Source organism: Thalassophryne amazonica, chromosome 23 (assembly GCF_902500255.1).
Source record: "Thalassophryne amazonica chromosome 23, fThaAma1.1, whole genome shotgun sequence".
NCBI lineage: Eukaryota > Metazoa > Chordata > Actinopteri > Batrachoidiformes > Batrachoididae > Thalassophryne > Thalassophryne amazonica.
In genome coordinates, this window is record NC_047125.1 from 9,868,341 (window position 1) to 9,892,306 (window position 23,966).

General features: G+C 40.3%; 1 protein-coding gene and 1 long non-coding RNA gene across 2 annotated transcripts in view; one reads left to right on the top strand and one right to left on the bottom strand.

The window, feature by feature from the left end:
• Positions 1-1,796: 1,796 nt before the first annotated feature.
• LOC117505053 lies at positions 1,797-23,047 on the bottom strand. The gene is made up of 4 exons (XR_004559015.1): positions 22,738-23,047; positions 10,878-10,881; positions 6,679-6,686; positions 1,797-1,807 (listed from the first exon to the last, which is right to left on the bottom strand). It is a non-coding gene; the product is annotated as an uncharacterized LOC117505053 (long non-coding RNA).
• Positions 13,188-23,966, top strand: part of LOC117505039 (NACHT, LRR and PYD domains-containing protein 3-like) — a 241,888-nt gene continuing 231,109 nt past the window's right edge. The window contains exons 1-3 of the mRNA XM_034164562.1: positions 13,188-13,454; positions 21,718-21,839; positions 21,921-22,116. Coding sequence (XP_034020453.1) covers positions 21,720-21,839; positions 21,921-22,116 — 316 coding nt within the window. The 5' untranslated portion in view covers positions 13,188-13,454; positions 21,718-21,719. The remainder of the gene's footprint in view (positions 13,455-21,717; positions 21,840-21,920; positions 22,117-23,966) is intronic.

The window sequence follows — 23,966 nt, forward strand, 5'->3', positions numbered from 1 at the left end:
TCACTGTTGTCTCTGTGAAGAATGAAAATGATGATGAAAAACCACAGTCAGCACAGGTTCATCAAACCCAAAGTGATGACTGGAAACAGACCAGAAATCTTTGCTCAGATTTTAACATTCTAAAAAATACCAATATTGTTAGTTCAAACAATTGTGAGATTGCTGAGAAACAATTTAATTGCTCTAAAAACATGAACAACTCAGAGCAGCACAAGGTGACGCAAGGAAGTGTAAAATCATTTTCCTGTCCTACTCAGGGTAAAAGACAGAAACAAAAGCGCACTCAGAACAAACACACAAGCATTAAGATAGGAAAGAAATCATTTGGCTGTTCTGAGTGCAGAGAAAGATTTCAATGGGAGAGTGACTGGACGAGACATATGCTAACTCATACTGCAGAAAGACCATTTCTGTGTTCCGAGTGCGGTCAAAGATTTCGAAGAAAGACCAACCTGAGCACCCATATGACAATTCATACAGGAGAAAAACCATTTGGCTGTTCCGAATGCAGTAAAAGATTTCGATACAAAAGCACTCTGAAATCACACATGATAATTCATTCAGGAGAAAAAGCATTTGGCTGTCCTGAGTGCAGTCAAAGATATGGACGAAAGAGCAATCTGAAAGCACACATGGTAATTCATACAGGAAGAAAACCATTTAGCTGTGCTGAATGTGGTCAGATATTTGGACACAGGAGCAGTCTGAACTCACACATGATGAAGCATTAAGCAGGGGAGGTTATGGTCTAGTGGGTAAGGTGTTGGGCTTGAGTCCAGAAGATCATGGGTTCAAATCCCCACCTGACTGGAAAATCACTAAGGGCCCTTGGGCAAGGCCTTTAATCCCCTATTGCTGTAAAGCGCGTTGTGTCTGATTCAGATGGAAAAGCACTATATAAATGCAGTCCATTTACCATTAAATAGTCCATGAGCCCGTCATAAATTTTGACCTAATCTGTCGCACTTAAGGTGACGAAGTTTCAGTTTGTACAAGGGTCAAAAGTTAAAGTTGCTCCAATTTCAGTAAAAAATGATGCAAATTATTGGCTGAAATAAAAGGATTAATAAAAGGAATAGTTTCGACTGTGATGAATGCTTGGTCTCCAAAGTAAAGGTCAAACAAGGTTGACGTCCATTGGATTCTATGACGTGACATACGTTAACCCTGTAACACAACTAAGCATGGCACATGGTGTAAACTTCCTTTTTAGAACCATATTAACCTGAACAATAATTTGCATCACTTCTTACCAAAATTGGAGCAACTTTAATTTTTAACCCCTGTATAAACTGAAACTGACCTTTGTCACCATTTTTGCTGTTTTTACCCCATAACTCCAGAACATTCAGTAATAGATTGTCCACATATACCTTTTTGGAATTGTTGTGGTCGGATAAATAATGTGGCATGGTTTTCAATATGATTGGAGCTTTTTTTAATTTTGACATCTGTGTAACCCTTTATTAACCCCTACCTGGCTTTAGCTGCCACCCTGGGATTGCTGTGTTACATTTTGTGTAGGCCATGGTACACTGAGGCTGGATTACAAACACCCAATTTGAGCAACGGGGCATCTACAAATTTGTCTGAGGTGAGAGTAATTAAAAACGTTTGACGTTGTGCATTGCTAAAGGCTAGCACTAGCTTAGCCTTTAGCTGCAGAATCACTCAGTGGAGCTGAGTGAACATTTTAAATGGGGCAGCAAATTTTAAATTTGCCGCAAGCCGTCTTACGAGCAAAGGATTGGCGGCTTGCGGCAAATTTTAAATTTGCTGCCCCATTTAAAATGTTCACTCAGCTCCACTGAGTGATTCTGCAGCTAAAGGCTAAGCTAATGCTAGCCTTTAGCAGTGCACAACGTCAAACTTTATTTTTAATTACTCTCACCTCAGACAAATTTGTAGATGCTCCGTTGCTTAAATTGGGTGTTTGTAACCCAGCCTCAGTGTACCATGGCCTACACAAAATGTATGACAGCAATCCCAGGGTGGCAGCTATAGCCAGGTAGGGGTTAATAAAGGGTTACACAGAGGTCAAAATTTAAAAAAGCTCCAATCATATTGAAAAGATTGGCAGCTTGAATCTGGCTTCCAACCAGTCAAAAATCTGCATACTGCCGTTGTGTCCTTGGGTAAGACACTTAACTCACCTTGCCTGTGTATGAATGAGGTGGTGGTTGGAGGGGCCATTGGCATTGAATGGCATCCACACTTCCGTCAGTTTTCCCCAGGACGACTGTGGCTACACTGGTAGCTTACCACCACCAATGTGTGAATGTGTGAGTGAGTGAATGAATAATGCAACTTGTACAGCACTTTGGGTGTCTTGAAAAGCGCTCTGCAAATCCAAGTCATTATTATTAAATGTTCAATTGTTTGTAAATTGTTCAATTTATTTTTACCAAACAAAGCTACAGTTTTTTTTTATTGTTACTGCTTGACTACAAGAAAGACTCAGCTTTAAATACACTCAACAAAAATATAAACGCAACACTTTTGGTTTTGCTCCCATTTTGTATGAGATGAACTCAAAGATCTAAAACTTTTTCCGCATACACAATATCACCATTTACCTCAAATATTGTTCACAAACCAGTCTAAATCTGTGATAGTGAGCACTTCTCCTTTGCTGAGATAATCCATCCCACCTCACAGGTGTGCCATATCAAGATGCTGATTAGACACCATGATTAGTGCACAGGTGTGCCTTACACTGCCCACAATAAAAGGCCACTCTGAAAGGTGCAGTTTTGTTTTATTGGGGGGGATACCAGTCAGTATCTGGTGTGACCACCATTTGCCTCATGCAGTGCAACACATCTCCTTCGCATAGAGTTGATCAGGTTGTCAATTGTGGCCTGTGGAATGTTGGTCCACTCCTCTTCAATGGCTGTGCGAAGTTGCTGGATATTGGCAGGAACTGGTACACGCTGTCGTATACGCCGGTCCAGAGCATCCCAAACATGCTCAATGGGTGACATGTCCGGTGAGTATGCCGGCCATGCAAGAACTGGGACATTTTCAGCTTCCAAGAATTGTGTACAGATCCTTGCAACATGGGGCCGTGCATTATCCTGCTGCAACATGAGGTGATGTTCTTGGATGTATGGCACAACAATGGGCCTCAGGATCTTGTCACGGTATCTCTGTGCATTCAAAATGCCATCAATAAAATGCACCTGTGTTCTTCGCCCATAACAGACGCCTGCCCATACCATAACCCCACCGCCACCATGGGCCACTCGATCCACAACATTGACATCAGAAAACCGCTCACCCACACACGCTGTCTGCCATCTGCCCTGAACAGTGTGAACCGGGATTCATCCGTGAAGAGAACACCTCTCCAACTTGCCAAACGCCAGCGAATGTGAGCATTTGCCTACTCAAGTCGGTTACGACGACGAACTGGAGTCAGGAACTGGAGTCAGGACGAGCATGCAGATGAGCTTCCCTGAGACGGTTTCTGACAGTTTGTGCAGAAATTCTTTGGTTATGCAAACCGATTGTTCCAGCAGCTGTCCGAGTGGCTGGTCTCAGACGATCTTGGAGGTGAACATGCTGGATGTGGAGGTCCTGGGCTGGTGTGGTTACACGTGGTCTGCGGTTGTGAGGCTGGTTGGATGTACTGCCAAATTCTCTGAAACGCCTTTGGAGACAGCTTATGGTAGAGAAATGAAGATTCAATACACGAGCAACAGCTCTGGTTGACATTCCTGCTGTCAGCATGCCAATTGCACACTCCCTCAAATCTTGCGACATCTGTGGCATTGTGCTGTGTGATAAAACTGCACCTTTCAGAGTGGCCTTTTATTGTGGGCAGTCTAAGGCACACCTGTGCACTAATCATGGTGTCTAATCAGCATCTTGATATGGCACACCTGTGAGGTGGGATGGATTATCTCAGCAAAGGAGAAGTGCTCAGTATCACAGATTTAGACTGGTTTGTGAACAATATTTGAGGGAAATGGTGATATTGTGTATGTGGAAAAAGTTTTAGATCTTTAAGTTCATCTCATACAAAATGGGAGCAAAACCAAAAGTGTTGCGTTTATATTTTTGTTGAGTGTAACTTAGATTTGGTTTTACTTTAATTTTTTTTAACTGTTTCATGTTTTCTTTTTTAATATATTTTCAGTAATATATTTCTTCACTTGTCCCACATCACTAACACTTCAACATTTGCTTTGCAGAGAACCTTGTAAATGCAAATGCATCAGTATTAATAGTGTGTTTCATGTGTGTGTGTTGTGATTAAATAATAAATCATTTAATTGGTCAGTCAAAATAAAAAGTTAACTTGGATCAACTGTTGTATTTTTGCTATAAAATCTGAATGTGATGTGAAACTTTAACATGATTTTCTTCAGCAATCATAAAATTCTGATCATACTAGTCTGAGAAGCAATAGATATAATTGTTGCCCAAAACATCACGGATATTATCGAGCTTATGCAGCAAGAATAGACAAGTGGTTTAAGTAACAAGAGTAGAGGCTATGCAGCAGGGCCATCCATGTGAGTTATCAACGGGAACATATTTGTTCAATTATGCTTTTTGGCATATGCACAGGAACCAGAATAGCATTGCCGTACTGCAACCTAAAACGCGCAGTGTCGGTTACTTTTTCTAGAACAGTGAAAGATACTGGGTGTGAATTCGAAGCAGTGTTTCCTTTTGAAAAAAGACCCAAGGACTAATTTAACTGTTTCATACTACACAAGTGGGAGCAGCTGAAATCCACTTACAGCTTTACAGAAATAACCAAGTTACAGAATACCAGACATCTATGCTGGGTGCAGTTAAATTACATGCAAATGTTAAAGTCACTGTTTTATACCACAAATATTATTTTAATCTCTTTAAATGATTTACGCATACATGCATGAAGTTCCAGCATATTTCAGAGCTCATTGCAGGTTATGGAAAGACACTTGAATAGCAATGCTTCGATCCACTAGCTCGTTGGTTCTTTGATTCACTGCTCTTCAGAAACGGCAACTCCGCTTCTTAACCCCTCTCAAAGCCATTAAAATACCATGAGTCACTTTTGTGTGGATTAAAGTCACTAACTGGGACTCTTGTCTTGTTGCAGTCAAGAAACGAGAATCGTCCTCCGTTCTGTTGGCACAGCTCCAAATGCTGCGCAGCTCTCTGCCGAGACAGAGTCCAGTCAGTATTAATAACTTCAAAATGAATTGCTGATTTAAATAAAATGACACCTCTTACAAATGTAATACAAACAAGAAACTAAAATCGACTAAAACATTTTTTTCCTCCCAGAATGAGACGTGCTGTATTTCTTTACAAATTACATCCTGATGTGCAGCACAGCAGCAAGAGCTCAGCTCAGAGGTATGGAAAGACATTCATGCCAATAATGTCTGAAAGGAAATGCTTTTGACAAAAACTACAGATTTTGTTTATTCCTGTTTATGTCCAGAGATCAAGGATCCACCATGTAGAATTTATTATGTCCAAAGTTTAAGGATCCAGTGACCAATTTAATATTTATTTACTTTGACTCAATAATTAAGACTAAATAATTGTTCAATTTCAATTGAATCGGCTTATAAAGCGCCATATCACAACAAAATCCGTCTCAAGTTGCCTCACATAGAACAACATAAAAAAATTAAATAAATAAAAATTAAAAAATTCTAATACATAATTAAAAACAAGTAAAAGAATAAAACAGATAAAAAAATAAAAACTATTCAAAAGAAAGAGAATAAAAATAGGCTTTAAGTCTTGACTTAAAAATGTCCACGGACTCCGACTGTCTCACGGTCGCAGGAAGACCGTTCCACAGAGCGGATGCACGATAAGAAAAAGCCGAATAAAAGAATGAAGATTATTGAATAACAAGACGCGTACGATTTTTATTTTATCATTGGGCAAAAATGCATGTCAGATTTTCACTCTGTATCAGCCCTGCTAATTCTCCGAACACACATATAAAACAAATCCACTGCACTGTAAGCTGTCTGGAGGCATGAAGAGCTGTGAGAAGAAAGAATGAAAAGCTGGACTAATTTCTAACGTGATTATTTTACTGCACTGAGGAGGTTGTTTTGACACCAGGTAACTCAGTAGCTAGCGCGCACAGACAAAGCTCATAAAACCTGTCAAGAAACCGCTGAAAAATGCAGGAAAGCTGCGCATGCTGACAATGGCACAACTGGAGAAAGAAGGGAGACATTTCCTTCTATAACTAAAGGCCCTGTCACACCTTGATGACCAGTATATGCTGACCGTATTAAAAACGCTGGCATACGTAGGTGTACCTCTAATAAGTTATGGGTAAGTTTTGAAATTTCAAAAAATTTTGGGCATGCTGAAAATTTCAACGCATGCCAGCATATGACTCAGACATCCCACACATGTGGAACATAAGTTGTAGGTAAGTTATGCGATCGATGGCACGCGTTGTAGTTTACTAAAGTCAAAATACAACCATTAATGCTGTCCACTGATTGGCTGAAAGCTGCAGTCCTCATGCAAACAGATATTTCAAAAAAAAAAAATATATATATATATATACACACACACACACTCAACAAAAATATAAATGCAACACTTTTGGTTTTGCTCCCATTTTGTATGAGATGAACTCAAAGATCTAAAACTTTTTCCACATACACAATATCACCATTTCCCTCAAATATTGTTCACAAACCAGTCTAAATATGTGATAGTGAGCACTTCTCCTTTGCTGAGATAATCCATCCCACCTCACAGGTGTGCCATATCAAGATGCTGATTAGACACCATGATTAGTGCACAGGTGTGCCTTAGACTGCCCACAATAAAAGGCCACTCTGAAAGGTGCAGTTTTGTTTTATTGGGGGGGATACCAGTCAGTATCTGGTGTGACCACCATTTGCCTCATGCAGTGCAACGCATCTCCTTCGCATAGAGTTGATCAGGTTGTCAATTGTGGCCTGTGGAATGTTGGTCCACTCCTCTTCAATGGCTGTGCAAAATTGCTGTATATTGGCAGGAACTGGTACACGCTGTCGTATACGCTGGTCCACAGCATCCCAAACATGCTCAATGGGTGACATGTCCGGTGAGTATGCCGGCCATGCAAGAACTGGGACATTTTCAGCTTCCAAGAATTGTGTACAGATCCTTGCAACATGGGGCCGTGCATTATCCTGCTGCAACATGAGGTGATGTTCTTGGATGGCACAACAATGGGCCTCAGGATCTTGTCACGGTATCTCTGTGCATTCAAAATGCCATCAATAAAATGCACCTGTGTTCTTCGTCCATAACAGACGCCTGCCCATATAACCCCACCGCCACCATGGGCCACTCGATCCACAACATTGACATCAGAAAACCGCTCACCCACACAATGCCACACACGCTGTCTGCCATCTTCCCTGAACAGTGTGAACCGGGATTCATCCGTGAAGAAAACACCTCTCCAATGTGCCAAACGCCAGCGAATGTGAGCATTTGCCCACTCAAGTCGGTTACGACGACAAACTGGAGTCAGGTCGACACCCCGATGAGGACGACGAGCATGCAGATGAGCTTCCCTGAGACGGTTTCTGACAGTTTGTGCAGAAATTCTTTGGTTATGCAAACCGATTGTTTCAGCAGCTGTCCAAGTGGCTGGTCTCAGACGATCTTGGAGGTGAACATGCTGGATGTGGAGGTCCTGGGCTGGTGTGGTTACACGTGGTCTGCGGTTGTGAGGCTGGTTGGATGTACTGCCAAATTCTCTGAAACGCCTTTGGAAACAGCTTATGGTAGAGAAATGAACATTCAATACACAAGCAACAGCTCTGGTTGACATTCCTGCTGTCAGCATGCCAATTGCACGCTCCCTCAAATCTTGCGACATCTGTGGCATTGTGCTGGGTGATAAAACTGCACCTTTCAGAGTGGCCTTTTATTGTGGGCAGTCTAAGGCACACCTGTGCACTAATCATGGTGTCTAATCAGCATCTTGATATGGCACACCTGTGAGGTGGGATGGATTATCTCAGCAAAGGAGAAGTGCTCACTATCACAGATTTAGACTGGTTTGTGAACAATATTTGAGGGAAATGGTGATATTGTGTATGTGGAAAAAGTTTTAGATCTTTGAGTTCATCTCATACAAAATGGGAGCAAAACCAAAAGTGTTGCGTTTATATTTTTGTTGAGTATATATATATATATATATATATATATATATATATATATATATATATATATATATATATTTCAAAGATACGATTTCAAATATTACACCATTCACACACAGAGTAAATATAAAGTCTTACCTGTTCATTTCAACATCACAGTCTAGTGAAGAAGTATATCCACATAAAGCCTCTTTGGGAAACGATGTCTGAAAATACTTTAATTCCTTGTCGTGGCTGAAGAGATGTCCATCTGTGACACCAGCACTTTGCGCAATTAGCCCCCCTCCCCACACTGGGCCTCTCTTTGCGCCACAAGAAGTTGAAAGTCACAGCTCCTCATTCATGAATGACATCAGTCGGTTCTGTCTGCACACGATGAAATTAAAAACCAATGATCCACAAAGAAAAAAAATTATAATTAGGGGAAACCAGGGCACGGTGAATCAAGGGACACAGTGAATCAGTAGCTATATATGCAAAACTCCACATATATTTTCAGCAGTTATGGCATATTTTTATGCATAAAGACATCCCCCTTATAAATTAGTGTTTTGTTTTTGGATACAATAAGGGTAAAACTAAGTGGCAAGTGAAGTCAGTTTTCCTATCAAAAATAAATTTGTGGATGTCATTGTCTTTGCATTTATTTCTCACAACAGAGGAAAGGTGGCCCAAAAAATGATTAGTTAGAAGACTACCCCGTTCAACTGATGAGCATGTGTTTTGTCTTCTCCAGACTATCAGCTATTTGGTAGCATGACTCGTGTGTCACATGCACCCGGGGCACAGTGAATCAGTCTAGAAAGTGATTTATGACATCCCAGTATCAAGTGGATGACAAATATTACAACCCCAATTCCAATGAAGTTGGGACGTTGTGTAAAATGTAAATAAAAACAGAATACAATGATTTGCAAATCCTCGCCAACCTATATTCAGTTAAATACAACACAAAGACAAGATATTTAATGTTCAAACTGATAAACTATTGTTTTTGTGCAAATATTTGCTCATTTTGAAATGGATGCCTGCAACACATTTCAAAAAAGTTGGGACAGGGCAACAAAAGACTGGGAAAGTTGATGAATGCTCAAAGAACACCTGTTTGGAATCAGGTGAGTGTCATGATTGGGTATAAAAGGAGCATCCCCAAAAGGCTCAGCTGTTCACAAACAAAGATGGGGCGAAGATCACCACTTTGTGAACAACTGCATGAAAAAAAATAGACCAACAGTTTAAGAACAATGTTTCTCAATGTTCAACTGCAAGGAATTTAGGGATTCCATCATCTACAGTCCATAATATAATCAGAAGATTCTTAGAATCTGGAGAACTTTCTACACATAAGTGGCAAGGCCGAAAACAAGCATTGAATGCCCGTGACCTTCGATCCCTCCGCCGTCACTGCATTAAAAACCGACATCATTCTGTAAAGGATCTTACCCACGTGGGCTCAGGAACACTTCAGAAAACCATTGTCAGTTAACACAGTTCGTCGCTACATCTACAAGTTCAAGTTAAAACTCTACCATGCAAAGTGAAAGTCATACATCAACAACATCCAGAAACACCACCACCTTCTCTGGGCCCGAGCTCATTTGAAAGTGACAAATGCAAAGTGGGAAAAGTGTGCTGTGGTCTGATGAGTCCACATTTCAAATTGTTTATGGAAATCATGGACGTTGTGTCCTCTGGACAAAAGAGGAAAAAGACCATCCAGATTGTTACAAGCGCAAAGTTCAAAAGCCAGCATCTGTGATGGTATGGGGGTGTGTTGGTGCCCATGGCATGGACAACTTACACATCTGTGATGGCACCATCAATGCTGAAAGGTACATCCAGGTTTTGGAGCAACACATGCTGCCATCCAAGCAACGTCTTTTTCAGGGACGTCCCTGCTTATTTTAGCAAGACAATGCCAAGCCACATTCTGCATGTGTTACAACAGCGTGGCTTCATTGTAAAAGAGTACGGGTACTCGACTGGCCTGCCTGCAGTCCAGACCTGTCGCCCATTAAAAATGTGTAGTGCATTATGAAGCGTAAAATATGACAACAGAGACCCCGGACTGTTGAACAACTGAAGTCGTACATCAAGCAAGAATGGGAAAGAATTCCACCTACAAAGTTTCAACAATTAGTGTCTTCAGTTCCCAAACGCTTATTGAGTGTTGTTAAAAGGAAAGGTGATGTAACACAGTGGTAAACATACCACTGTCCCAGGTTTTTTGAAACATGTTGCAGGCATCCATTTCAAAATGAGCAAATATTTGCACAAAAACAATCAAGTTTATCAGTTTGAACATTAAATATCTTGTCTTTGTGGTGTATTCAGCTGAATATAGGTTGAAGAAGACTTGCAAATCATTGTATTCTGTTTTTATTTATATTTTACACAACGTCCCAACTTCATTGGAATTGGGGTTGAACTTGTTGAAGCTTATACATTTATGTTTCCATTAATTATTTCTATAATTTGTGTATATAAAAAACATTTCACGTTTGAACAGAATTTATGACAGTTGTATTTATAATAGTTTCTGAAGGACTTATGTCAATATGTAAGACACTCACACATTACATAGCTTGTTTGCTGGATTATAGTTTGTATATGCATCAGCATGTATTTAATAATTTTGAAGAAATCTTTATAATCATACAACTTGAATGAGTCTGTCATTCCTACTGAGCATCTCACTGCTGTCACACTGTCATTGTACATGTTCTGCACTACCCTCACATACTTTGTCACCCCAGGCTTCCTCATACAACACCACAACTCTTCTTTTGGCATCCTGTCATGAACTTTCTCTAAATCCACAAACACACAATGTACCGCCTTCTGACATTTTCCACCAGTACTCTCAGAGCAAACATTGCATCTGTAGTGCTCTTTCTCAGCATGAAACCATATTGCTGTTCACAGATATTCACCTGTTTTCTAAGCCTAGCTTCTACTACTCTTTCCCATAACTTCATGCTTTGGCTGATCAACTTTATGCCTCTGTAGTTACTGCAGCTCTGGACATCACCATTGTTCTTAAAAACAGGAACCAGCACACTTTGTCTCCACTCCTCAGGCATCCTCTCACTTTCCAAGATTTTATAAAACAATCTGGTTCGAAACTCCACTGCCATCTCTCCTATACATTTGCCTTCCATGGAATGTCATCTGGACAAACTACGTTTCCATTCTTCATCCTCTTCATAGCTGCCCTCACTTCTAATCTCTTGCACTTCCTGATTTACTCTCTCCACATCATCCAACCTTTTCAATTTCAATTTCAATGGAGCTTTTACTGACATGGGAATTCATTCCACCACCAAGTCTCCTTGTCTTTATTCCACTGTTGAGATGTCACACCCAGTACCTTTCTAGCTATCTCCCTCCTCACATCTGCAGCACTTTTCCAGTTCCCCTCCATCCAGTGCCTGTCTCACATGTTCACTGAATTTCACACCACAGTCTTCCTCCTTCAGCTTCCATCATCTGATTCTTTGTTGAGCTCTCACTCGCTTCCTCTTCTTCACCTCTAAAGTCATCAAACAGACTACCATTCTATGCTGTCTAACTACACTATCGCCTGCCACCACCTTACAGTCTCTAAGTTCTTTTAGCTAGAGGTGGGTGGATCGATCCTAATATCGATAATATCGATACCAACGCTGGTATTGATATTGAACGATCTTTGTGTAAAAAGATCGATACTCAAGCTTTTTTCTCTCCCGCATGCACTGACTGCTGCGCATGCAGATTCATCAAAGTCTTCTCTCTGTCTGTAAGAGCAGCGCTGCACTGTGTCACACAGCACGAAGCAGCGCACCCTTGTATTGTGGTTTGTCAGCCCTCTACCTCAGGAGATTTTGTTTTAAGTTGTGTTGAGTGATTTATTTTTTTTTTTTAAATGTTGATTGTGATAATAAAGTATTTTGTTGTCACGTACAATGTTTGGCAAAATTCTGTCCTAGGTCTTTTGGATCCATTGGATCTATGAATCTTAAATATGAAAAAGTATCGGTATCGATATCGGCGATACTGGGCCTGTATTTACCTGGTATCAGAGCAATACCAAAATTTCCGGTATCGCCCTCCTCTACTTTTAGCTTGTGTTGTTTCAATATCAGCAACAACAAATGTCAAGTTAAAAAAAATGTCTGTCATTGTAAAGGAAGTCAGACCCCCACCCCCCACTCCCACTCACAGAATTGGAGACAAATTTCTCTGTAAATAAAATCAAAAAGTAGTGGAATGCAAAGGTTCTACAAACAAACTCAGTAGTTTCTCCATCACAATTTGAAAAAAAAATGCATCATTTGCTTACGTTTGAGAAGAACTGACAACCATTTGCTTTAACTGTGTACAATCTTGTACAGTACTCCCTTGATTCTGTTTATAATTATATAGTTATGGGAAAGTAGGAAACAGCATTCCATCGCCCTCGATCTATCTGACTGGCAGAATCTAGCATTTTTACCTTCTCCATCTTAAACCCAATTTAAACTACATGTGTCTATATCCACCTGCCTTTTTATATTCTCTGTGAATTCCTGCCTGAAAACATGAATTTTAAAGTGGTTTCTCGTACTCGTTTCAGGGAATAACCATGAAAACACAAATTATTCAAATTTTTATTGTTATCATAAAAATATTTTGGTAAATTTGCTGAAAGGGCAGCAATACATAGCGTTAAAATGAGTTATTCAAGTAAAAAATAAATAAATTCCAGACAGAGTCCAGTACATTCTGTGGAAACCGTGCCTGCTGATGAAATAAACATTAGACATGGACACTACCTGCTATCAAAGTAAGTAAACTTCAGAATATGTTCCATGAAAAGACATTTTGAGTTTTGGTGTCTCATAATATTACTGGACAAACTTGTGTCATGATTGGACAGCATGATGAGCGAGCTGGGATTAGTTTCCTATCCCGACTCCAGCCATAAGGTGGCAGTAATCCAGTAGGAGGAGGAGGAAAACGAAGAAGAAGATCGGCTTCCTGTTAGCTGCGGAAGCTACAGCTAGCTAGTTGGAAAAGTTGAATTCTCTCAAAGGCTTATTTTAAACTTCAGTCTGTAAACTTCTAACATGTTTCTTAAATCGTTTTCGAGCCACAAAAACGGCAACAAGTTGGAGGAAGGACAAAATTACCACGAAACGTCCAACAACGGAGGTTTTTCGAACAGCTGCTAACACAGAAGAATAATCTCAGAGCACCGAGGAGAAATTCGTGGATTAAAAGAAGAGAAGATACGAGTCAAAGTGTTGGATGCTGTTTTCAAGCCTGAATTTCACTGATAAAGAGCAGGTTTGTTCACTAAACATTATTTTACATGAACAACAAATATCATCAGAACCTTAGTGAAGATGTAACACACGATGCTAAGAGTTAGCTGGCAGCTGTGGTAAACGTAAATAAACGTGAATAAACTGTTCTACACGTGTGACTGTGATTTTAATTCTCGTTACTCAATCATCAAGCGTAACGAAAACGCTGTTTATCGCGCGGTGTCAGACAACCTATATATACGAGGTCTATTAGAAAAGTATCCGACCTTATTATTTTTTTCAAAAACCATATGGATTTGAATCACGTGTGATTACATCAGACATGCTTGAACCCTCGTGGGCATGCGAGAGTTTTTTCACACCTGTCGGTTACGTCATTCGCCTGTGGGCAGTCTTTGAGTGAGGAGTCGTCCACCCGCTCGTCGATTTTTTTCATTGTTTAGGAATGGCTCAGAGACTGTTGCTTTGTTTGATAAAAATTTTTTCAAAACTTGCACAACTGAGTGGACACCATTCAATAAATTCAGCTGGTTTTCGGTAAAAATTTTAACGGCTGATGAGAGATTTTGGTCTGGTAGTGTCGCTTTAAGGACGGTCCACGGCGCCTGACGGTGATCTGCGCTTCGAGGCGGCAGCGTCTCGCAGTTTCAAGTTGAAAACTTCCACATTTCAGGCTCTGTTGACGCAGTAAGTCGTCAGAGAACAGAGAACTTTCAGAAGAAGTCGGCATGAGGAGTTTATTCGGACATTCCATTGTTAACGGTCATTTTGTAATGAAAGAACGTGCGGGCAGAGTCGCATGTCGGGCTGGACCCGACCGCGGGGGGTCGCGGCAGGAAAAACACCTCCGTTGGAAATCTTAACGGGCAAGTTGGAACATGCCCAAGCTGTTAAACAATTTCTCAGTTACTCACTTGTTGAAAGCCATTAAAAGCCGCCTGAATTCTACAAATGGTTTTCAACACGGAGGTGTTTTTCCTGTCGCGGCGCACACAGATTTGCCGAGTCGTCACGGAAACAACTCGGCGAATTTGCGCGTACGTCTTTCATTAAAAAAATGTCCTTAAACAGTGGAATGTCCGCATAAATTCCTCATGCCGGCCTCTTCTGAATCTTCTCTGTTCTCTCACGATGTCCTGGGTGAATTAAGCCTTAAATTAGGATGTTTTCAGGTCGAAACAGGCCGACGACGGCGCCTGGAAGCGCTGCAGGACGTCCCGCTCCGTGGGAAGTCCTTACACTGACAGAAACACCCCATAATCTCTCATCAGCCGTTAAACTTTTCACAGAAAACCAGCTTAATTTCTCGAATAGTGTCCACTCGGATATTCCTCACAGGTCCAGAAAAAATTTTGATAAAGCAACGCGCGCCGTCTCGAGCAGCGTGTGAAACAAAGGAATTCAGCCGAGAGGGCGGGACCACATCTCACTCAAGGCCTGCCCACAGGGAAATGACGTCACCGACGCGTGAAAAAACTCACGCATGCGCACGAGGGTTCAAGCATGATTGGTATAATCGCATGTCATTCAAATCCATATAGTTAAAAAAAAAAAATAAAAGGGTCGGTTTATTATCTAAGAGACCTCGTATGTATTCACAAAACAGGAAAATCACTTCGTAAGGCCGTAAATTAATTGGTACATTCAGACTTGATTTCCAATAGACCAGTGAACCGAGATTGACATGTGTTTAACTTTAAGATTAAGAACAATATGGTTTGACAAAGGACTGAGAGCTGGTTTCAATTTGTGGTGAAAAATAACTTGCCTGTCCAAACACCATATTGATGAATGAGTCTCTGTTTTTTGTGGAACTTCCACAAAAATGTTTCTACAGTATACAGTGGGGAAAATAAGTATTTGACCCCCTGTCAGTTTTGCAGGTTTTCCCACCTACAAAGAATGGAGAGGTCTGTAATTTTTATCGTAGGTACACTTCAACTGTGAGAGACAGAATCTAAAAAAAAAAATCCAGAAAATTGCATTGTATGATTTTTAAATAGTTAATTTGCATTTTATTGCATAAAATAAGTATTTGACCCCCTACCAACCAGCAAGAATTCTGGCTCTCACAGACCTGTTATTTTTTCTTTAAGAAGCCCTCTTATTCTGCACTCTTTACCTGTATTAATTGCACCTGTTTGAACGTGTTACCTGTATAAAAGACACCTGTTCACACACTTAATCAATCACACTCCAACCTGTCCACCATAGCCAAGACCAAAGAGCTGTCTAAGGACACCAGGGACAAAACTGTAGACCTGCACATGGCTGGGATGGACTACAGGACAACAGGCAAGCAGCTTGGTACATGACAACAACTGTAATGATTATTTATTGGAAAGTGGAAGAAACATAAGATGACTGTCAGTCTCCCTTGTTCTGGGATTCCATGCAAGATCTCACTTTGTGGGGTAAGGATGACTCTGGGAAAGCTCAGAACTACACAGGAGGACCTGGTCAATGACCTGAAGAAAGCTGGGACCACAGTCACAAAGATTACATTAGTAACACATAATGCTGTCATGGTTTAAAATCCTGCAGGGCAGCAAGGTCCCCCTGCTCAAGCCAGCACATGTCCAGGCCCATTTGAAGTTCACCAGTGACCATCTGGATGATCCAGAGGAGGCATGGGAGAAGGTCATGTGGTCAGATGAGACCAAAATAGAGCTTTTTGGAATCAACTCCACTTACCATGTTTAGAGGATGAGAACAACCCCAAAAAAAACCATCCCAACCGTGAAGCATGGGGGTGGAAACATCATACTCTGGGGGTGCTCGTCTGCAAAGGGGACAGGATGACTGCACCGTATTGAAGGGAGGATGGATGGGGTCATGTATTGCGAGATTTTGGCAAACAACTTCCTTCCCTCAGTAAGAGCATTGAAGATGGGTCATGGCTGCGTCTTCCAGCATGACAATGACCCCAAACACACAACCAGGGCAACTAAGGAGGGGCTCTATAAGAAGCATTTCAAGGTCCTGGAGTGCCCTGGCCAGTCTCCAGACCTGAAATCAATAGAAAATCTTTGGAGGGAACTGAAACTCCAAACCTGAAAGATTTGGAGAAGATCTGTATGGAGGAGTGGACCAAAATCCTTACTGCAGTGTGTGAAAACTTGGTCAAGAACTACAGGAAACGTCTGACCTCTGTAATGGCAGACAAATGTTTCTGTACCAATCGTTTAGCTCTGTTTTTCTAGGGGGTCAAATACTTATTTTATGCAATAAAATGCAAATTAATTATTTAAAAATCATACAATGTGATTTTGTGGATTTTTTATTTATTTTTTTTTTTAGTTTCTGTCTCACAGTTGTGTACCTACAATAAAAATTACAGACCTCTAAATTCTTTGTAGGTGGGAAAACCTGCAAAACTGATGGGATCAAATACTTATTTTCCCCACTGTAATTGTTATCGTGCCACATACAGGCCTGGCTGTACTACAGTGTTTTCAGTGTATTCTGGAAAATCCTACAAGATAGTCATATGTCACCATGGCCAAAAATAAGTCACAATGTCAATTTTTTCCAATACCGTGCAGCCCTAATGAGATTGAGCCAATCAAAGGTCCAGAAATTATGGAAAAAGCTTGATCAATGAAATGCTTAAAATCGTGTTTAAAAATAATTTGTGACCTTGATTTTGAGAGTTTCGCTTGCCTGATTGTAGTTATCAGACAGTGATTGCTCAGATCATTAGCAAAAACACCAACATCTTACAATTTATATGGAACTTTTGTTAAAATTAAATCAAGAGATTTTTCTGGAAATTTGGCATGTGGATGAATTGAGCCAACTACTTGTATAAAATTAAATGAGTCACAGGTAGATCAAAGAGGAACTTTACAAACTTTCTATTATAATAGCCAAGGCGTGTGTGTGTGTGGGGGGGGGCTTTGATCACGTAACATCCGGGAGATACATTTGCTGTTTGGTATGCTCATGTGTTTGAGGTCAAGGATGAATGCTGTGAAAACACAAAGTTGATAGGACAAACATTTTTGGAGAAATTAGCAATTTTAGCAAACCAAAAAAAAAATGGATGTTGTGCTGCAATGCACCATGGGAGTTCTGAGTTTTGAGGTTTTAAATGTTATTGTGGTTTATGTTAGTTTAACATTGTTAGTGTTATTGTATTGTGTTTTTGTAGTTAAATTGGTTTAAATACTTTGTGTTAAGTTGCTGTTGCCATGAGTGACTTAAGTGTCATGTTGGTAAGTCAAAAGTGTAGTGCTTTTAATGTCTTACACCACAGTCTTATGCCACAGTTTGTCCAATTAAAAGCACGTGCTAACAGCAGATTGCAGAAAAACAAACAGCTGTGCGTGCGTGCGTGCAGTTTTGATCACACACAACCTGTGGAGAGCTGACATTTGCCATTTAGTATGGGTACATAGTTTGGGTCAAGAATGAATTGCGCCAAAACTAAACGTTGATACAATTAATATTTTTAGAGAAGCTACATATATTAGCTAACAGTACTGAACAATGGACATTAACATTTACATTCTGGACTCACACACCATTCCAGCAGAGGGCAGTAATTCATCTATATATTAAAAAGTGAGTGTGCGTGATATTATTTAGTGTGTTCAATGTACGAGGTCTGTCCATAAAGTATCGTATCTTTTTTTTTTTTTTTTAAACTATATGGATTTGATTCATATGTTTTCACGTCAGACAAGCTTGAACCCTTGTGCGCATGCGTGAGTTTTTCCACGCCTGTCGGTGACGTCATTCGCCTGTGAGCACGCCTTATGGAAGGAGTGGTCCCGCCCCGTCGTCGGATTTTCATTGTCTGGAAATGGCGGAATGATTTGGGTTTTTTTTCCATCAGAATTTTTTCAGAAGCTGTTAGAGACTGGCACCTGGAAACTATTCGAAAAATTTATCTGGCTTTCGGTGAAAATTTTACGGGCTTCACAGAGAATAAGGTCTGGTAGTACAGCTTTAAGGACCCCTTTAAGGACGCTCAGCGCGCCGCGCTCCGAGCTGCGACGACACGGCACAAGCCACCGGACCATTTCTGAGCTGATGGCTCTGTGGATACAAGACCATCATGATTTCACTTTTAACAAGAGATTTTGTCATGGAAAGCTGCGCGGAGGCTTCGCACATCACGACTGATTCGCTTTGGAAGCGAGACAAAGGAACACCTCCGTTTCGGCATGTCAGAGGACAAGTTTGGACATGTCCAGCTCTCCACAATTTCACTGATACTTACTGGACTGGTAAGCACTGAAAGCCGAGATAGACATGTCCAAACTTGTCCTCTGACACACCGAAACGTAGGTGTTCCTTTGTCTCGCTTCCAAAGCGAATCGGTCGTGACGCGCGAAGCCTCCGCGCAGCTTTCCATGACAAAATCTCTTGTTAAAAGTGAAATCTGCCAGAAAATGGCTGATGTCCAGCTCTTGTGATAATCAGAGAAAGAGCACACGACGGTCTTGTATCCACAGAGCCATCAGCTCAGAAATGGTCCGGTGGCTTGTGCCGTGTCGTCGCAGCTCGGCGCGCTGAGCGTCCTTAAAGGGGTCCTTAAAGCTGTACTACCAGACCTTATTCTCTGTGAAGCCCGTAAAATTTTCACCGAAAGCCAGATAAATTTTTCGAATGATTTCCAGGTGCCAGTCTCTAACAGCTTCTGAAAAAATTCTGATGGAAAAAACCCCCAAATCATTCTGCCATTTCCAGACAATGAAAATCCGACGACGGGGCGGGACCACTCCTTCCACAAGGTGTGCTCACAGGCGAATGACGTCACCGACAGGCGTGGAAAAACTCACGCATGCGCACAAGGGTTCAAGCTTGTCTGACGTGAAAACATATGAATCAAATCCATATAGTTTAAAAAAAATAAAAAGGTACGATACTTTATGGACAGACCTCATAAGTACATAATCTTATTGTAAATATGTTAAAAATACATGGATGACACAAGAAAGTGAAAACACTTATTTCCATTGTGGTCCATTTAAAAATGAAATGACAAAATAGATGTAAGAATAAAATAATGATGATAATTATAATAAAAATAATATGTATATGATAACAAGAACCTAAACAATGAGTTCTTCAAAAAAATAACTGAGATTTAAGGTCTAAGGCTGTAAAAGGTTTTTGGACTGACACATCATTCCAAGCTATTGTGGAAACTTTGCCAATTTGTTACCACCCTTGAAAAATGTCAGCTACCTGTTTTACAAACACTACTCAATCTAGAGCCCGTGGATCCCCATGGGCAACACGCTAGTTGTTGCCTTATGTTTACAGTTTGAGAGTAATTGTAAATGCAAAATGACTTGTTTTGAGGAGGAAATCCTCAAATCCCCCCCCCACCCACACACACACACACACACACACACACACACACACACACACACACACACAAACTGTCTTGTAGCAGAAGACTAGCAGAAACCCATCATCCTTGGAACAACAGTCTCAGGAGACACATGAACTGTTTTCCAGCACTGGAATTCCTTTTTGTCAATGGGCCTGTTACGTAGCTGCATAGTAGCTTTAAAGCCTTACGGCCTTTTCAAATTTAAAAAATGGACAAAATTTGGTTTCTGCTGAAATCCAAGCATTATAATGTTTTTTTTTTTTTTTTTTAAACATGTTACAGCTCATTTTAATGAACACAACATATTTACCTGGGGGGAAATTACATAAAGAATATTTTATTTTATTTTAGGGTGATTCTTAGACTACAGGCACTTATGTCCTTTGATCATATTGTAGGAAAAACACTTTTATAGTTATCTTTACAATGAAAGTGTGTTAAGAAATTTGTTCTGTTAGTCTATGGTGACTTTTTCACCTTTTTTCAGCATCATTATATGCAAATATTGCCGTTTTATACTTGTCCCACACCCAGACTTTTGATCTTCAATGATAAAAATGAATGTTAAAGAAACGTTTTTTCTAATGTTTTAAAATATCTCTGAATAAAATATCAGTAAAATAATCAAAACATAATTGGGGTATTCAATGTCATACAACTGTTGTGATTTTTTTTTTTAAACAAAATGTAGTTGTCCCACACTATTGCCATAATTTCCACCACAACACTGTAATGTCCCTTTAAACAGTTTGTATGAAAGATTGTTTGGGTAGTTTCTGTGGAGATAAACAGTGACATCAGAGCACATGTATATAGCGCCAAATCACAACAAACGGTTGCCCCAAGGTGCCTTATATTGTAAGGCAATGGTGTGGTGGAAATTACATTTACAAGGCCAGTAGTGCCTGTAGTTAAAGAATCACCCTTTATTTTTAACGCTGTGTGCATAAGGAAGTGTGTGTGCATGAGCTTTTGAAATTACCGGAAGTTACTTTCGACCTCGTGTGATATGCTTACATGAGGTGTGCATGGATGCATCTGTGAGCTGTCTTCTAAATCTAAAAATGCTTTATAAAAAAAAAAAAAACAGAGAACACCTCTGAGGAGATTTGCAAGGTTTGGGAAAGTTATGCCTTACTCGTGTGAAGCGCCTTGAGGCAGCCTTGTTGTGATTTGTTGCTATATAAATGAAATGAATAACAGTGCTTACATCTTGCGAACTTTTACAAACATATCAGAAACAAATTAAAAATAAATGAGTTTTTTTGAAGCATTTTCAGCCACTGTAGATTGTTTTGTTGAAACCAATAGGTAGCTGACATCACGGTGCCTCTTTACTCTGATTTGCTGTTGCTGTGTGCTTCCCAGCATCCCTCGCACAAGCCTGGGGAAGGCTCGACGAGATCTATGACTTCCTTATTGTCCCTGTTATAGACTGTATGAGTCGCGACCGAAGGTAGTTCAAAGCCGTCTGTTCGTTTGAATTTATTTCCCTCCAAGAAAACCAGTTATTCATTTTATTCCCACCAGACAACATGAATTTTGATCATATTGACAGTGTCATATTATGAATCCTGTATTTAAAGGCAAATAAATAAAATTATAGTGGTGTCAAAGAAAATTCTTTTCATGACTTAAATGATTTAAGAATAACCCAATGAAGGCTTTATTTCGACCAAAAAATAAAAAAATAACTGACAAAATGATTAAAAAACTGGCCAGAGTTGCATAATACCTCTTTAAAATAATCAGAAGCAGAGGTCAACCAGTCCCAGTTAAAATCTCCAGTGACGAGAATCTCATTAAAATCCAAGGATGAAAAATATTCACATGACGATAGAGACTCGCTGCCTGCTGAGGGGTCGGCAACAATTCACAGCAGTGATAAAATGATAATTTGATAATCTTGTTCCATTTTAATTTTTCCTTGCAGATATGAGGCGGATGTTAGGAAGTAAGGAAGAGATTCTTCCTGAACAGCACAAATGGAATCTGAGTCTCATCCAAAAGGACTCGGAGCCTCCAAATGTTAAAGAGGAACAGGAGGATCTCTGGGTATGTCAGTGACATCACCCTCCTTCAGCTTATGAAGCTGCTTTCCCTCCTAAGTTCTCTTTCACTGTTTTTTCTCTGAAGAGTGAAGATGAAGAAAAAACACAGTCATCACAGCTTCATCAACGTCAAAGAGATGAGAGCACAGAAGTGAAGCTTCTTGTCAGCAGCGCGACTGAACACAGAGCACTGAAAATGGAAGTGCAAGGAGACGACTGTGGAGGATCAGAACCAGCCAGCAAGTCGAGTCTGTTCAGTCATTTACAACCAGATACTGATGGTCAGAGTTTTGACTTTTCGTACACCGAGACTTATGACGTGGAGTTACAATAATGTTGAAATTTTAAATTTTTAAAAAGTAGAAACAATATTTGAAAGCTTGCATATCTATTAAAATATACTAGCGTGTTGCCCGTGGAGATCCACGGGCTCATCCACACTCCTCCCCCTGCAGCTTTATGTTCACAAATGTTCTAAATGTTATCAATTTCATTTCTTTGCAGACATGCAGCAGTTTTTGCTGATTAAAGAAGAAATTGCCCCAAAACAGCAGGAGTGGAATCTGACTGTTGACCAGGAGAACATCAAAGAGGAACAAGAGAAACTTTGGATCAGTCATCAGGGACAGCAGCTTCACCAGCTGGAGGATGCTGATGTCACAAAGTCCCCTTTCACTGTTGTTCCTGTGAAGACTGAAAATAATGAAAAACCACAGTCATCACAGGTTCATCAAAGCCAAAGTGATCAGAGCACAGAGGACGAGCCTGAAGCCAGCAGCTCAACTGTACACAGAACCCTGACAGCACAAGCTGATGGAGAGGACAGTAGAGGACAACAGCCAGCCAGCAACTCAAGTCCATATAGTTGTGTACAACTAGATACCAGAGGTCTCAATTCAGACAGTTCAGAAACTGAGACTGACGACAGCTGTGAATGGAAACGGATCAGAGAACTTCATTCAGGTTTAAGCAGTCAGACAAATAACAATGTCTCTGTTAGCCGTAGCAGATGCAGTGTTGGCAAGAAACAGTTTAATTTCTCGGAACTTGGAAATTATAGGAACGATTCAAAGCAAAACACAGAAATGGAAGTAAGTGAAAAACCATTTAGCTGTCTAAAGTGTGGTAAAAAATTTGGACAAAAGTGTAATCTGATAACACACATGAGAATTCACACAGGAAAAAAAACATTCAGCTGTTCTGAGTGCAGTCAAAGATTTCGAGGGAAGAGTGATTGGACAAGACACATGTTAATTCATACAGGACAAAAACCATTTGCCTGTTCTGAATGTGGTCACAGATTTAGACAGAAGAGTGATCGGACGAGACACATGTTAATTCATACAGCTCAAAAACCATTTGACTGTTCTCAATGTGGTCAAAAGTTTGGACAAAAGTGCCACCTGAACAGACACATGACAACTCACACAAGACAAAAGCCATTTGACTGTGCTGAATGCGGTCAAAGATTTGGACAAAAGAGCAGTCTGAAAACACACATGATGATTCATACGGGACAAAAGCCATTTGGCTGTTCTGAATGTGGTCAAAGATTTGGACTAAAGGGCAGCCTAAAAGCACACATGATAACTCATACAGGGCAGAAGCCATTTGTCTGTTATGAATGTGGTCAAAGATTTGGACAGAAGTGCCACCTACAAACACACATGATAATTCATACTGGACAAAAACCATTTTGCTGTTCTGAATGTGGTCAAAGGTTTGGACAAAAGAGCAATCTGAATAGACACATAACGGTTCATACAGGACAAAAACCATTTGTCTGTTCTGAATGCGGGAAAAGATTTGGGCAAAAGATCCAGCTGAACCGACACATGATAAATCATACAAGACAAGTTGGCAGACATACACATACACCACCCCAACCAAAGTAGGAGTCATACACCACCCCAAGTACCTAATGAATACACAGTTGTACCCAGAACAATGGGAATTAGAAGAGGAGCTCGCAAACAAGAACACAAGAGCATCTGATGTTCAAATTGAAGGATAAAAAGTTCAAAACACTACTACAGAAACTTAACTAAAACCACACAGACCGAGTTTAACTGTGTGAACTATGGAGTTGTATTATATATTAGGTATGTGGCGATTAATCGATACGAATAGG